Source organism: Manis pentadactyla, chromosome 1 (assembly GCF_030020395.1).
Source record: "Manis pentadactyla isolate mManPen7 chromosome 1, mManPen7.hap1, whole genome shotgun sequence".
Taxonomy (NCBI): domain Eukaryota; kingdom Metazoa; phylum Chordata; class Mammalia; order Pholidota; family Manidae; genus Manis; species Manis pentadactyla.
In genome coordinates, this window is record NC_080019.1 from 175395162 (window position 1) to 175410721 (window position 15560).

At 32.7% G+C, this 15560-nt stretch overlaps 1 protein-coding gene across 6 annotated transcripts in view; it reads right to left on the minus strand.

The window, feature by feature from the left end:
- The window catches only part of GSK3B (glycogen synthase kinase 3 beta), a 229100-nt gene that overhangs the window by 57843 nt on the left and 155697 nt on the right, over positions 1-15560 (minus strand). For all 6 annotated transcript variants that reach the window (XM_057503020.1, XM_057503018.1, XM_036883498.2 and 3 more), the window contains 4 exons: positions 15191-15301; positions 8329-8459; positions 4140-4246; positions 4-101 (listed from right to left, as the gene is read on the minus strand). In XM_057503020.1, coding sequence (XP_057359003.1) covers positions 4-101; positions 4140-4246; positions 8329-8459; positions 15191-15301 — 447 coding nt within the window. The remainder of the gene's footprint in view (positions 1-3; positions 102-4139; positions 4247-8328; positions 8460-15190; positions 15302-15560) is intronic.

Genomic DNA, 15560 nt, shown 5'->3' on the forward strand with positions numbered 1-15560 from the left:
CACCTTGATTATTTCCACCAACTGATCTACACCACTGTCCCCTGGAAATATTGGTTGCCCTAGCAACAGTTCAGCCAACACACAGCCTGCAGACCATACATCTGAAAAGAAAAGAAAGCTTATTAATACTTTGTAGCTTAAGTTGCATTGACAAACATATGTAAAAATATTCTAATTTTACTTTGATCACAAAATACCACAAGCAAAAGTTTATACTATCCAGAACAGATGAAAAAAAGTCATCAAACTATCCCTAATGAATTTGTAAATTACATGTTAAATTACTAAAGAGGAAACAGCCAATAAGAACTCCAATAAAGTAAAGTCTATTTAATTATTAGGTACCAGGCATTCAAGTCTTCAGCAACCAAGACGGGATTACAGCACCAAAACACAGGGCACTATTATCTACTTAAAAATAAGTCAAAGTGACACCATCTCCACATATTAGCAGGTATGCTTAGAGTTGCAGCAAGCAAGAGTTCAATATCCTGTACACAGGGTTTTAGGCCAGTGCAAATTCTGAGAAAAATTTTTATGCCTTTAAATGCTTGACTTTTATGTTGTAATATGATTGACAGAAAAATGTACTTGAATATACTATCAGTTTTAAATGAAAAGATAAAGAAATATATTTTATTTCACAAATTACAAAATAATTCATTTTTAAGTCAAAGTGGAAACCTCAATTCTGAAAGGACACACTTAAAAATAACTTAATTAACAAATTTTAATAATATACAAATAAAGTAAAAAAAAATTTTTAATTTAAAGCATACATGCTGATTTACCCAAGATAATACTGGTTCAGATCTATTGTCCTGGGATAATTACTAATAGCATCCCCTTTGTCTTTTAAAAGTATTACCAAATGGGAGAATAAATTATATGGTGGGAAAATAAATTATATGGTCACTCTATTTATAGCCCACCATTAAGACTTCTGCAAGGAATAGCTAATTTTCAGTTTCTGAATAGCTGAGATGCCTGGGTTGTATGAACCGACACCATGTGCTTTAGGGAAATGAACATAAATCATTGCTGGGCTTTTCCATCTACTAGAAGGGAAGAATAATAATAAATGGCATGCAGACAATATATAAGAGGTCTCTCATGTGGTAAAATGCACTATCAGGAGGGATTGGGAATCCCTGCTCCAATGACTACTTTTTACTGACCTAGAAAAATGACAAAAAAACTTTAAGAAATTCAAAATGATTTTGTTCAGTTTCAAGCTATGATAACCAAAACACCTGTTTTGCAAACACAGACAGAAAGAGCCCTCTTTGATATATTAGGTAATTGCTAAATGAAGCAACCATGAAAATCTGCTAGGAAATCTTTACTTCATTCGATGTCAATAGTAATACTAACTCTTAAAGTCAAGTGGAAAAGATGTATCTCCTTATTATGTACATGTTGTATTTTGATCTGTTTAAAAATACCCCTTTACCTAGCTAATTAGATGGAAGGTAATATGCACCACTTCTTTCCTCTACAATGCATAATAATTCACTTCTGAAGACAAGCCTGGAAAAATTGCAGGGGAATTATTTCACTTTCATAAAAAAACCATGGGAAACACTTTTTTAGGCAGGATTCAGCTACAAATACAGGAGACAAGGAGTAAAAACATTAAGGGATACTATTGCTTAGTGATTCCCAAAGAGGATTAATAATCAAAAGATTCAGGTGGCAACTACACTAGCGGTTTTAAATTCATGTTAACTCAGGCAAATTACTAAAACCAAGATATTTATTATTTACTTGCTAGGAGATACCAAAATCTCTTTGTTCTTACTTCACAGGACAAATGGGTCATATTCTACAAACAGAATAAAACAGAGCTAAACAGAAGGCACCCCCCAAAAAAAGTGCTTGGGTGCACTGAATTTTCTGGTTATTTGGGATTTAAGCCAACATAATACAGTTGCCCCTTGAACAACATGGGTTTGAACTGCCCAGGTCCACTTATACCTGAATAGTTTTCAATAAATATTATTGGAAAATTTTTGGAGCTTTGTGACAATCTGAAAAGACATTTCTTTTCTCTAGCTTTACTTTATTGTAAAAATACAATATATAATACATATAAGATATAATGTGTAAATCAACTGTTATTGGTAAGGCTTTTGGTCAAGTAGGCTCTTAGAAATTAATTTTTGGGAAGTCAAAAGTTATATATGGATGTTTAGCTGTGAAGAGGGTGAGCACCCCTAACCCCTGAGTTGTTCAAGGGTCAACTGTATTTTGCTTTATACTTAACTGTAATTATTGCTAAAAGCAATCTTTCAAGACCATCTACTTTAAAATACTTACTTTACAGAAAAGGAAATTAAGGCATAATATAATAAAGTTCAATGATTTGTCCAAGATAAAGCACCTGAATAGCAGAGCTAGATCACTTTCAATTCCCAATCAAGACACTGCTGTCTTGCAAAACTGCCTCACTGTCACAGAATAACTATTTCTTCAAGGGTAAGCTCAATTCCTTGTCTTAAAGAAGCCATTTGTTCTCTCTTCCGTTTCTCAGTAAGACAACAGAATCAGTCATTAGCCTTAGCCTGGTTATCTCCAAATATGACAATAATTGAATGAGAACTAACTACTCTTTCACTTTAACCCATTGTCAAATATTTTTCTGAAGTGCACCTGCATTAGCATACTTCTAAATACCTTTGTTTTTGTGTTACAATCCTCCAGAGTCTTAAGACTCAAGTAACTTAAGTCTAAAAAGGGAGGACAAATCTAGACTTGTTAGTCTTCAAAAGACTCAAGTCAAATTAGTGGCATACAGTGAGTTCTAAGCCTAGACAGTCAGAAACTGGTTTTAGTTATGTAAAAACCAGGCTATTGGAAAGCAGGTACTAATACCTAGAGAATTGGTTCCTGCTAGAGAAAACAGACTATACCACCTGCCCTTCTTTCGTAAGAAGATTCCAAAGAACTGCTAAGCACATGGACATTTACAGAAGTAAATTAGTATTATCAGAGCCCTGGGCCCCTTGGACCTTTCCAGAGGTCATGAAGGGCAAAGTTATTTTCATAGGAATACTGAGATATTTTCTGCCTTTCGCATTGGTTGACATTTACACTTACGATGCAAAAGAAATGGTGAGTAGAACTGCTAGCCCCTCGATACAAATCAAATGCTCTTTGAAATTCTGCCCTTCAGCAAAATAAAAATGATAATGTGTTTCTGTTTGGAGGTCTTTCTGCATATCAGAGAATTTCTACTTGTATCAAAAGACAAAAATTATCCAAGTTCTGATTTTTCTTAGTTTTCAATTACTGTGGTTTTTAGGGTTGTTTTGTTTTGTCTTTTGCTTGGTATTTATATGCTTTTGTTTATTTGGATTAAGGAATTCTCTTCAGAAACAGTATATAACAATAATAAAATTTTGACCTCCATCTGCACACCTTGCCTAAGGTTGCCCCTCCTTTCTTAGCTTCCTATTCATGTCCAGCTGATCATATTCTCTAGTTAACTCCTACTGGTGGGCTAAAATGGGGTGGAATAAGAAGAGGTCAATGAACACTGAAGCAAATTGTCTCTATTTAACTCCTCCTATCACTAAAGATCTCTCATGAAGACTTCTACAGAATCAGTGGGTTTAGCCAAAGTACTAATGAAAAAGTCAGAATTTTTTAATGTGACTTAAAATTAAATAACCAATTGAGATAGCATAGTAGGAATGTCAACAATATGGTCATCCTACCACATTTATCACAAACTTAATGGATGCACATTCTCCAACTTGTGATCCAGCTCAGAAGTGATTTTCAGAGGAATTAAAAACAAAAAAGGAAAGGAAAAGTATACTTTAGATTTATTTGAAATGTTACAGTAAAAACAAATGTAATCATAAAGGAATCATGCAATCATAAAGGAACAGCTTTATTATTCTCTCCAATTATCCAAGAAACCCAAAAGTAGAATAGTAAATATATCTTAAATTCTAAAAGGTGAAATTTTAAAAATTCAACACGGTTTTGCCTATCAGTCTTTAAGAAGAAACATATTTTGGGGCCTATCCATCTTTATATTTAAGTGAAAGTATAGATTAGTAACACTAAATTACTAAAAACATGATACAATTAGTAAATTGTAAGACATTATATTTAGATTCAGTACTTACCTATACTAGAGGTATAATCAGTGGCTCCAAAGATCAACTCCGGCGCCCTATAGTACCGAGAACAGATATACGAAACATTGGGTTCTCCTCGGACCAGCTGCTTTGCACTAATAAAAAAAATAAATAAATAAAAAGCAGAAGTTCTTTAAACTAAACAGAAATATTAAAAGAACCTAAACTGCTATCATTCATAATACTGAATGTTCATCTAGGATTCATGTAATTCTAATCATACAACATGCAAAAAAGAAAATAAGAACCATTTACTATCTCTGAGAAAAGAAACTTGTAATTCTGACATAACAGCAATTTTTAAAGAATGCATTTGTCAACTGTCACCTAAGGAAAAAGAGTTAAGTCACAAAAGGATAAATGCTGAATTTCTTCTGATCCTCTGTTCCCTGAATTCTATCTCTAAAGTTCAAATTCAAGGGCAGAAAAGAAGTACTGCCCCCACCAAAAAGCATTAACAGATTGCAAGAATGAATCCTTCTTACCCAATATGATTTCTTTAAAGGATAAGAAATTGGCTGCTTTCTTATAATTTGACTCCTAAGAGTAAGTATCTCAAGGCTTACAGACCCATCTACTTTATTTTTCTATCATCTCGGTCAGTTTATTAACTGTCTAAACATTCATTATTCAATAAAAAAGACAGGCCCTCTCCTTTAGGAGAGAGATGATTCACAGCCTATGAATTCTACCTCTGCTGTCATGACTTTAATTATATGTTCTCTTATCCAACTTCCCTTCCAAAGACTTTGGGGCATTTACTTTAAACATTAAAGTAAATTGAAATTACTTTCTTTGAGATGTCTCTCAAGATAACTTGGGAGACACATAGAAACTGTTGTAGAGGCTCTTCTGACATAAAATAGCAAAGATAAACACAAAATAAATATAAATAAAATCAAAACAGTAAAAAAATAAGGAAAGGAAAGGTTAAAAAGTTTTGCGCTAAAGGCGCAGGAAAATCCGATTAGAGAGAGATGAAAGCAGTCACAGGGTTTCCTAGTTTGGGCTTTCTGTTCTTCTATTTACCTCTGGTCAATGGTAACTCTAACCTTAAATCTATTCTTCCTTCATCACAAGTTTTGCAGAGGAAGAGTTTCTTTTTTAACATTCTCACCAAGTACTGACACACAGCAACTATTCCTAAACTAATAAATATTAATAAGTAATATTAAATGTTTTTAGGCTGCATGAAAATTAAGATACTTTTTTAGCATGAATGACAAAAACTTTCTACTTCATAAAAGATTTTTTTAACAACACATATTCCAATTATATAGTCAAAAAGTTCACTGTAAGATAAAGAAAGTAACATTGGAAGTGCCACAGCCTGTAGATTTCTTCACTACCTTCTTCTCTTCAGTGGGGCTTGCTGTAACTTCCCCACACTTTGAGGGTTTACTGCAACCAATTTGTGGTCACTTAAAGTCCTAAGAAAGCCCAACTAGCTTTTCATGTACTACCAGATCCTATGTCATCCAGTAAAGAATTACTAACAAGAGACTAATACTGTTTTGTTCAAGTCATCACGGACCTGGCACTAAGAACCTAAAGTGTATCCCGAACTCCACTCACCCAAACCAATTGCTAAATACAAACACTAAAAATGGGCTATTACCATATAAGTGAAATCCCTATTCCAAATATATAAGAACAAAGTGATTTCTACGTCCCAAAAGAATGACCCACAGTTAACAGTGTTTTGACAGTACAGTGAGAACAGAAACCCTACCAGATTTAATATCTCATACTCTTTTTACAGGCCATACCAGTCAGTCGCTCTCAGTGGGAAGATACCCTGTAACAACAGAACTGATCTGATTTGAGCAGTTTGTCCTAAAGTAGTATTGCTTTTTTTCAAGCATCAAATAAGAATTTTAATATCCTTCTTGAGTCCTTGTAATTGAAGGGACAGAGTTCAGCCTATAAAATAATAGGCTATAACTGTGATAAATGTCTGAAATTATGAAACTATAAACAAGAGATGGCCTGAAAGAGGACCTCTTTGTGAGACTTAAGAATAACTCACAACAGAGCAGATATGCTCATTTTTTAAAGACACTCTCTCCAAAGAGAGCCTTGTGGAAAATAAGTTCTATATATTAAATTAAAATTTAAACTGTGGGTTGATAAAAAAAAGTATTACAAAGAGGAAGGAATACAGATACCAGCAAGTGTGGTTCAATATCTAGAAAGAGCTGAGTTGAAAAGAATTTGTAAGGATGAAAGAAACTGGAGAGAATCCAAGTTATGTGGAGATGTCTTATGGATTAAGAGAAATTACTTGAGGCGATTACACGAGTGAGGAAGTGTAAGGTTAACTGCCTGAGGTACATGAGGATATAAGGCTTGGTTTCATGTTGAAAGGTCAGATCAGAGAAGCACAAGATGCTGAATTCAGGGACACAGAATAGATGAAGTCTTATTACACAACATATTATCAAAGAATGAGTTTAAGAAAACAGAAAGTGCACTGGAATTTGCACAAAAGAAGGGAGAATAAAAACTAAATTACAAAGGAAAAGGAAGAAAACACTGCTACTGAAACTCTTACCTAAATTGAGGTTAACTCTGAGGTTAACAAGATCCACAGTAATGTACAGTAATCGATACTTTAAAAAAAATAGTTCTTATTTAGAGAGGAATATATACATAAAATAAAAATTCAAGTATAAAAGTACAATCAATGAAAAGATAAGTTTACCAGCTACACTATACTCCCAGTTTCCCTCCCCACCCCTTTAAAAAAACAAAAACAAATTATTTATTTGCAACACAGCCCAGACAGCATCACTTCAATACAGCACAGGAGTTAGAAAAGGGTCATACTGCAAGCATCAAAGCATAGCTCCATGCCTCCCAAGATAGAAGCCTCCCTCCCTCAGAGACCCATGCCCAGTACCAAACTGAACAAACAGGCAAGCTCAAGTGGGCTTATCATGTATCATTACAGAAATGAGCCATGCTTCTATCTGTGTATGCACGGCTACACAGCGTGTTTTTAAAACACCAAAGGGACCGTACTATATATATACATAATCTTGGCTTCTTTTAACCTAGTATTTCTTTTTTTTTTTTTTTTGAGAGGGCATCTCTCATATTTATTGATCAAATGGTTGTTAACAACAATAAAATTCTGTATAGGGGAGTCAATGCTCAATGCACAATCATTAATCCATCCCAAGCCTAATTCTCATCAGTCTCCAATCTTCTGAAGCATAATGAACAAGTTCTTACATGGTGAACGAATTCTTACATAGTGAATAAGTTCTTACATGGTGAACAGTACAAGGGCAGTCATCACAGAAACTTTCGGTTTTGATCACGCATTATGAACTATAAACAATCAGGTCAAATATGAATATTCATTTGATTTTTTATACTTGATTTATATGTGGCTCCAACATTTCTTCCTTTATTATTATTATTATTATTATTATTATTATTATTATTATTATTATTATTTATTTTATTTTTTTAAATAAAATGCTGAAGTGGTAGGTAGATGCAAGATAAAGGCAGAAAACATAGTTTAGTGTTGTAAGAGAGCAAATGTAGATGATCAGGTGTGTGCCTGTAGACTGTGTTAATCCAAGCTAGACAAGGGCAATAAAACATCCACGGATGCAGAAGATTTCTCTCAAAACAGGGGGGGGTGAGGTTCTAAGCCTCCCCTCTATTGATCCCCAATTTCTCACCTGATGGCCCCCCCTGCGACTGTGCCTGTCTTAGGTTGTTCCTCCCTTGAGGAATCTTACCCGTCTCTGGCTTAACCTAGTATTTCTTAAAGATCATTCCTTTTCAATTCATAGAGAGCTACACCTCATTCTTTTTCATGGCTGCATACACTGTATGCATGATACCTTTATTTATCAGGTCATTATCCTACTGAGACATTCAGAAACAATGCTGTGATAAAAATCCCTGTATATATACCATTTTGTAAATGTATGAGTATTTCTAAAATAATTCCTAGGAGTTAAGAGACTATACATTTATAATTCTGACAGACTATACCAAAATTACTCTCACAAGAAACTATAGCAGTTTATACTCCCTGAATAAGGACTAAGTATTTTTAGGCTGACACTGTAAAAGGAATATATTGAAAAAGAGCATACGGGGTGCTAGAGTGGGGTGGGACAGGGGCAAGGAAGGGAGAAGAGAACCTGCTTACCTTCCAAAGTCACAGAGTTTTAAGACCGCTGTATCGGGATCCAACAAGAGGTTCTGTGGTTTAATATCCCGATGGCAGATTCCAAAGGAATGGATATAGGCTAAACTTCGAAACAGCTGATACATATACAACTGGAATAAATAATAAAAATTAACGGAATACTTTCTAACCCTCACAGATCAGGATCCTAAGCAATAAAGTAACAGGTTTTCAGAACACAACAACCGAAATGCTGGGGACAGTTAGCACTCAATTGTCCTTTAATAAGTTTCATGTCATTTTTATATTAATCATCTAATTAAAGTTTCATTAATCATATTATATTATTCACACAATCCTTTAACAACTTAAAAAAGTAAATTTTACAATGTGCCTTGTAATTCAGTCTACTAACATCTCACCACAAGCCTGTTAAAATGGACTTTTTTTAGACAGATAAAAAAGTCAGAAAGATATTCCAAATCATGTGACTACTAAGTAACAATGTTCAGACCAGAAACCAATTCTTCTGTTTTTTTAAGTTCATCAATCTTTAAAAGTACTTACAGTTTCATCTTTGGAATAATATTCTTCTGAGATGCCACCCCAGAAGTTATAGATACAGAGGGGAAAACTCACATGGGAAAATATCAGTAACCCTGTTAATAGTATCACCACTATTTCTGTTAATATCCTTCAGAAATAAGGAGACTTTAATATTCCATTTAAAAACAGATCCTAGCTGAATACCGAAATCAACTTAAAAGAATATTTATTTCAATTTTATTACAAAAAAAGATACAATGAGAAACTAGATGTGCATAGAAGAAAGAATTAGATTCTTGACTAGGGACAAGAGGGACTTTAAGAAGAAAGTGAGTATACTGTAAACTTTCCATTTATCCTAAGTGAATATATTGTAAACCTTCTGTTAATACCAAGGTCAGTGTTTTAATTTTTCTTACTACTTGCCTTCTGACTTCTACCCCAAAGTCATATACCATGGAAAGAATTTTTGTAATGATTCAAACCAAAGATACCAGTGTCTTCATAAACAACAAAAAAGGCAGTTAAAGGTCAGATAAAGCATTAACATAAAACACCATCTTTAGAGGCTACTGCCAAGACTTAGTTAAGTAAGATTAACATGAGAACTACTTTCCTTCAAACAGGCATGACAAAACCTGCAGACAGTTCAATTCTAGTACAGCCTTAATGTTACATTAAGTAAAGCTGGAAAAGTTTAAGCCTTTTAAAAAAATGAATTGTGATGTAAAATATATAGGTAAGACCTTCAATAAGGTCATCATTTTGCCACCAAAGTCAGAATTTAGGAATTTAGGTATCCATATAACTTTTCAAAGCATCAAAATTCTATTACTGTATCATGTTCATAGAATCAATCTCCAAGTCCTAAAGTTTACTCTCAGAATTCTAATAGTTTAATTCACTACCACTATGAAAATGAGCTCCCACAAGAAACTGAATTTTTGGCATTAATTTACTAAGGGAGAGATTTTTCTAAGTGTGTCAGGGCACTAATGTCTAGGTAAGTAAGAATCAGCAGCAAAAAACTGTTCTTTATAAAAAATGCCTAAGAGTTTAAATGAGGTTAAAGTGTCTTTTTACTGTATTTATTCATCTGTTCTGTCTCTTGAAAGTCAAGGCAAAGAAAGAAATAGGCAATTTTATATCTCTTTTCTTGTTATCTAACTCTATAAAAAGTATATATAGAAAAACCGAGAGGCTTTCTACACTAGAAAGATAGCAATAACAAGAAAAACAATTTATGTGCCAAGCACTATTCTAAGTCTGTTACATGTACTATTTCATTTAACCTTTATGTAATAAGGTACTATTATTTCTATTTTACCTATAAAGTAACTGAGGCACTTTGTCCAGTATCACATACTTAATATTCTGTAGGGTAAGTACACCTTTTTAAAGCACTATTTCTTTATTTTGCCATATTTTTGAAGTATAAAAATGTAGTCACTAAATAGCTTGATTAAGTAAGACTAGAAAGATAAACTCTTAGAAACTAAGATATTTTAGCATATTTAAAATTCAAGATTTATTAAACATGTACTAATTGTCGAACCAAGTGTGTTTCACTCATCTTTTTAATTCTTGCAATCACTCTGTAAGATACATGTTCATCCTCATTTTTATAGGGCAGGGAATTAAGGCCCAATAAATAGTTTGAATATAATTTTAACACAGTTTAAAAGTTATCAAATCTAACTCAAGTCCATGTCCTTTCCTCTGTGCTACTGAACCTGTTTAAAACAAATAACAGAATAACAATTCTATTTGTGATTCACAAAAATGCAACCTGGTTGGCTTTCTTGTGCATACAGACCCTGTTACTAAAATACGTCTTCTCAAACAAAAAAAATTGCATTCACAATGATCTGCTAGGTGTCTGTTTTAGAGTTGTATTTTAAAACCCACTTAGTTATCAGATGCTCATCAGGAAAACCAAAGATGCTTGAAAACTTTTTAACTTATACATTAACTATCATCAACTATAAAGTGACCAATACTATAAGTGGGTGAAGAAAGGTTCAAAGCAGTACCCAACTACCCTAGAAAAACTGAAAGACAAACAATGATGACGAACTGAAACTGCCTTTTGGGGATGAAAACAAGTCTTTATTAGATGGTAAGGTCCATAAAGGCAAGAATTACATGTATTTATCACTTTCATTCCTAATCCAAGATTTTTCACAAAATGTTTTATAGGAATAGTATAGAAAATAGTGGACATGAATAAGAGAATGAGATCAACTTTTCAATTCCAGACAATGTTTTAATAGTATCAGGCCCTTAAACATAAGAATAGATTTGTCTCCTCAAAGAATAATGTTCAGGGCCAATAACTCTGATTCTGGAAGGGCTATGGTTATATATAAGAACCATCCCGTTTTTGACACAACAGAGGAAAAGGAGTGCTAGGCCTTTCTTTGTATGACAACCTCAATATGCATAATAACCTTATTTTCTTTTTATAATATAGGATGCCAGAGATCTCATCCAAACATATGCTGTCAAAAATACAGCAAGAGATGTGCACATTATTTGTAATAGCAAAAAAACAAGAACAGAAACAAACAACTGAAGTGAAAAACAATTTGTCCATTAGTAGGTGACCAGCTGGCTAAATTAGGATACAGCCATACAACACTAATAGGTAGCTGTAAAAAGGAATGGAAAATAGCTATATTTATCTATCTACCTATATTAATACAGAGTAAACTCAAGAATATATTTTTAATTTAAAAAGCAATATAGGGGAAAATGTATACATTATCTAACCATTTATATAAAAAGGAGGTGGAAGATAATATAATTAGATACATTTACTGATTTAAAACAGTAGAATAAACTAAAAGTTTTTAAAAAAATATTTAACTCCAGGGGAGGGAAGAAGAGGGTAGAGAGAACAGGGATAAAAGCTACAATTACATGACTATATATATTTGGTTTGTAGATTTAACTTTGGAGAACTATGTAAATATATTAATTTTGATGTAAATTTTAAAAAATTCAAATATATATAATAAAAGTAAAATGAAACAAACTAAGTTTACTAAGGCATAATGACACAGAGGAATTATTCAATGTTTCTTTAAATCAGAGAAACTTGACTATTTATACCTAATGGGATATTCCATGAGAATAAAAAGAGCTGCAAAGTATCTTAAAATTTTTCAGTTGGTGGTGGTAGTGCTGTTATTGTTATCCTAAGACTACACTGTATGTAAAGTGTGGGACAGAACAATTAGGTAATTATATTGTCACTGAAAATGGAATTTTTAGTGTAAGAGAAAGGAAATACAGATGGAAGATTGGTAAGTCTCCCCAGTATTTAATGAGGAATGTCATATGTATTCATCTTTTTAATCTTTGAAAAATTATTCCCTTATTTCCTAATTCTATCCACTAAAAAAGACCTAGAAACAATAATAATAATTTTTAAAAACCTGTGGCAACTGGCACTGCTAAGATCTAGACTGTGGTCTCTAAATACCATTTCCCACTAAAAGGATAAGGTCTTCTTGAAGAAAAGGGTGATCCCGTGTCTGGAGAAGAAATATAAAGATGAACTTAGAACGCTGTCACACTAGACAGCAAGGAATCTATCAAAGATTATTAAGACTCATGCAAGAAGCTCTAAAACACACATACAACAACAAAAAATACCTAACTGGTTACCTCTGGAAAATGCTTTGGGAACTAATCATTATAAATTTTAGTAAGTAAAGGGAAATCATCAAATATATATACTGTTTTTCTTATATAAACTGTACCTCAGGGTAACCTAATAGTTGATATGGTGAAGTTTCTATTTATGTAACTATTCCAGCTTATATACTAAAAAGGAATAACAGCATTAGAATATCAGTATTTTGTAAGCCTTGATGAATTAGTGGATTTAGACAATAATCATGAATGGCTACTAACATCACAAAAACAAAGACAAAGACATTATGGTTTTCCTTAGAAAAGCACTCAACATTACCTATGAAGTTGTTTGTCCTACCTCCTACAAAAACATATCTAATCACCAATTTTCAGGAAATACAGAGGACAGTGCAACATATTAAAAACCAAGAAACTGTAAACCACTTCTTTAAAACCAAGTTTGAGAGGGAGAGAGATTAAAAGAAACAGAAACATTAGGGGCATATTAGCCAATTATAATATATGGGCCTTATTTGGATCCCAATTCTAAAAGAGAAACTAAAAAAAACAAACTGTAGGATATATTGGGAATATAATATTAAATGGATATGTAATGATGCTAATGAAATACTATTTATTTGTATAGATAAGAAAATATACATATATACTGAAATACTTACAGATGAAAATAATATCTGTGTTTGCTAAAAATAAAGGGAAGTGGGGAGTAGAGGGTAGTATAGATGAAACAAGAGTGGCCATGAACTGATAACTGTTGAAGCTATGTGATGGGTACACAGGGGTTCACTGTTCTATTTTCTCTTTCATTTATATTTGAAATCTTTAATAATAAAAACAAATTTTAGGGTGACTAAAGGAAAGATCCTGAAATAGGCAAATAGAGGAAAAGAAAATCATTTGGCACATTTTATGTTAAGAAGTAGCAGAAAAATAGGTAACTGCATGGCTAGGGTTCAATACAGATCTACTAAGCAGTAAGTAAATTTGGAGGGTAGGTTCAACAAGAGGTACTATTACACCCCTGTCTTTCCCCAGGAAATTTTATCAATTCAAAAGAATATGATATTTCTAGCCTCTTAACCAATTTCAAAATACTACTTTTTGTCTTGCTTTATAGTTATTTGTGTAGTGTTTCATTTCCTTAGTAGAGGACAAATTGTATTAGGCTTCATACTATTGTGCAATCCTTTAGCATTTTTTTGCTGAATTTAAGAGTTGGAACAAAGACTGGTCTAACCACTGCACACCTCTTACTGAATGTTCACAATGCAGTCTTTTTTCTTTTAATCAAATGTTAAGATGGTTTCATTTGCTTTTACTTTTGCTTTACAGTCTTATCAACGTTTTCTTATATGTTAAGTTCATCTTGCAGACCAACAATGCTATGTGTAAGTAGAAAAAAAAAAAAGCAAAATTTTACCAAGATGAAGAGAGAGAAGAGATCAATAACTTGTCCAAAACACTTAACTAAGCAGCAAAGTTGAGCCTCAGAACTAGGTTTCAGGAACTAAATCCAGGGTTTTGTCTGCTACACAAATGTGCCAGTGCTCTACACTGTCAATAAGAGTCCAGGTAGAAGGAAACCACCACCACCTAAACTAAGAAGCTCAAAGCTTACTCCAGACTTAGGAAGTCCAAAGGGATACACTGTTGTGCTGGTTATCTTGGATAGGACCTGCTATACCAAAACCAGAATAAAGTACTAAAATAAATTTGTAGCAGAAAAACTGTGTCTTTTAGTTCCTATTATCATCAATTTAACCACAAATTCAACCATATTTTAAAAGGCCCAAATAAGATTATACTGGTATCATATTTTTAAATTCCTAGCACTGAATTAATTCTACAGGAATCCTGGGCTACTTGACAAAATCTAGTTTCCAAAGTTTTGCTTTGGCACCCATTTTATTACTATAAAGTTTAAACCTGTAACTAAATTAAAAATTTCAATACTCAAATCTTAAAATATTTATTGTCTATGCCATTTTATTTTCTAGAGTAATTTTGGGGTAAAAAGCAAAAAATTATATTTAGACATCTAAAACTTTCCAACTTAACTCCTAGTTTATTTTCTCAATAACCTATTTCTAATCAGCTACCACAGCTTTAATCAGAATTATGCTGGATAAATTCCTAGCCATTCTGCCATGAGTTCTATCAGATAAACAAAATGACATTGATATTAGGTACCAAAAATTAAGTAACACCTTGGTAGTCTGTTCGTATCTAAAATTATCAAGTTTAAACTTCAGGTACAGACATAATGTATCTATAAATGGCAATGAAACACTAACTTTGATCATACTTGTAAATATATTTTATAATTTTACATGATAAACTTGCTCCTATTACATTTATTCTGTGGCACAATAAGGGTATCAGAAATTAAATAAAAAGGTTCTACGGCTAGCAAAATTAAAATCCATACATGTCTGTGAAAAAAATTCATTTGTCAAATGACAAGTATCTCTAATACCTGAGTCATGAAAAGGTAAAGGTAAAGGCTTCACACTTTAAACTGTACAAGAATTTAATGAACCTCTAGCAATACCTACTTTGGAATATTTTTTCCCTTCAGTATTATATGTGGTGATATAGTAAAAACACATCCAACTCTTTCCTTGGCTCATAGTAAGTATTTTCTAAAACAGGAAATTGCTCCATTTTTACATACCTTGACATAGATCACAGGGAGCGTCTGTTTGGCTCGACTGTAGTGTCTGGCAACTCTGTATACTGTTTCCGGGACATAGTCCAGCACCAGATTAAGGTAGACCTCATCTTTCTGAAGAGTTTAGGGGGAAAAAAAAAACAAGATAAGATAGTGGTCTTTAAATATTCAAATTAAGAGTAAAACCTCTATATATTCATTATTTCAGATTTTTAAACAAAAGATTCATGTGTTCAATTGTAATTATACAAAATTAATTCAGAATATAAAACCATAATAGTAAAAAGAATTCTATCACACCTTTTTACTAATTATTTATTTCATGGTAAAAATATAGTCATTTCAATACTGTTAAGATTCCTAGTCATACTTA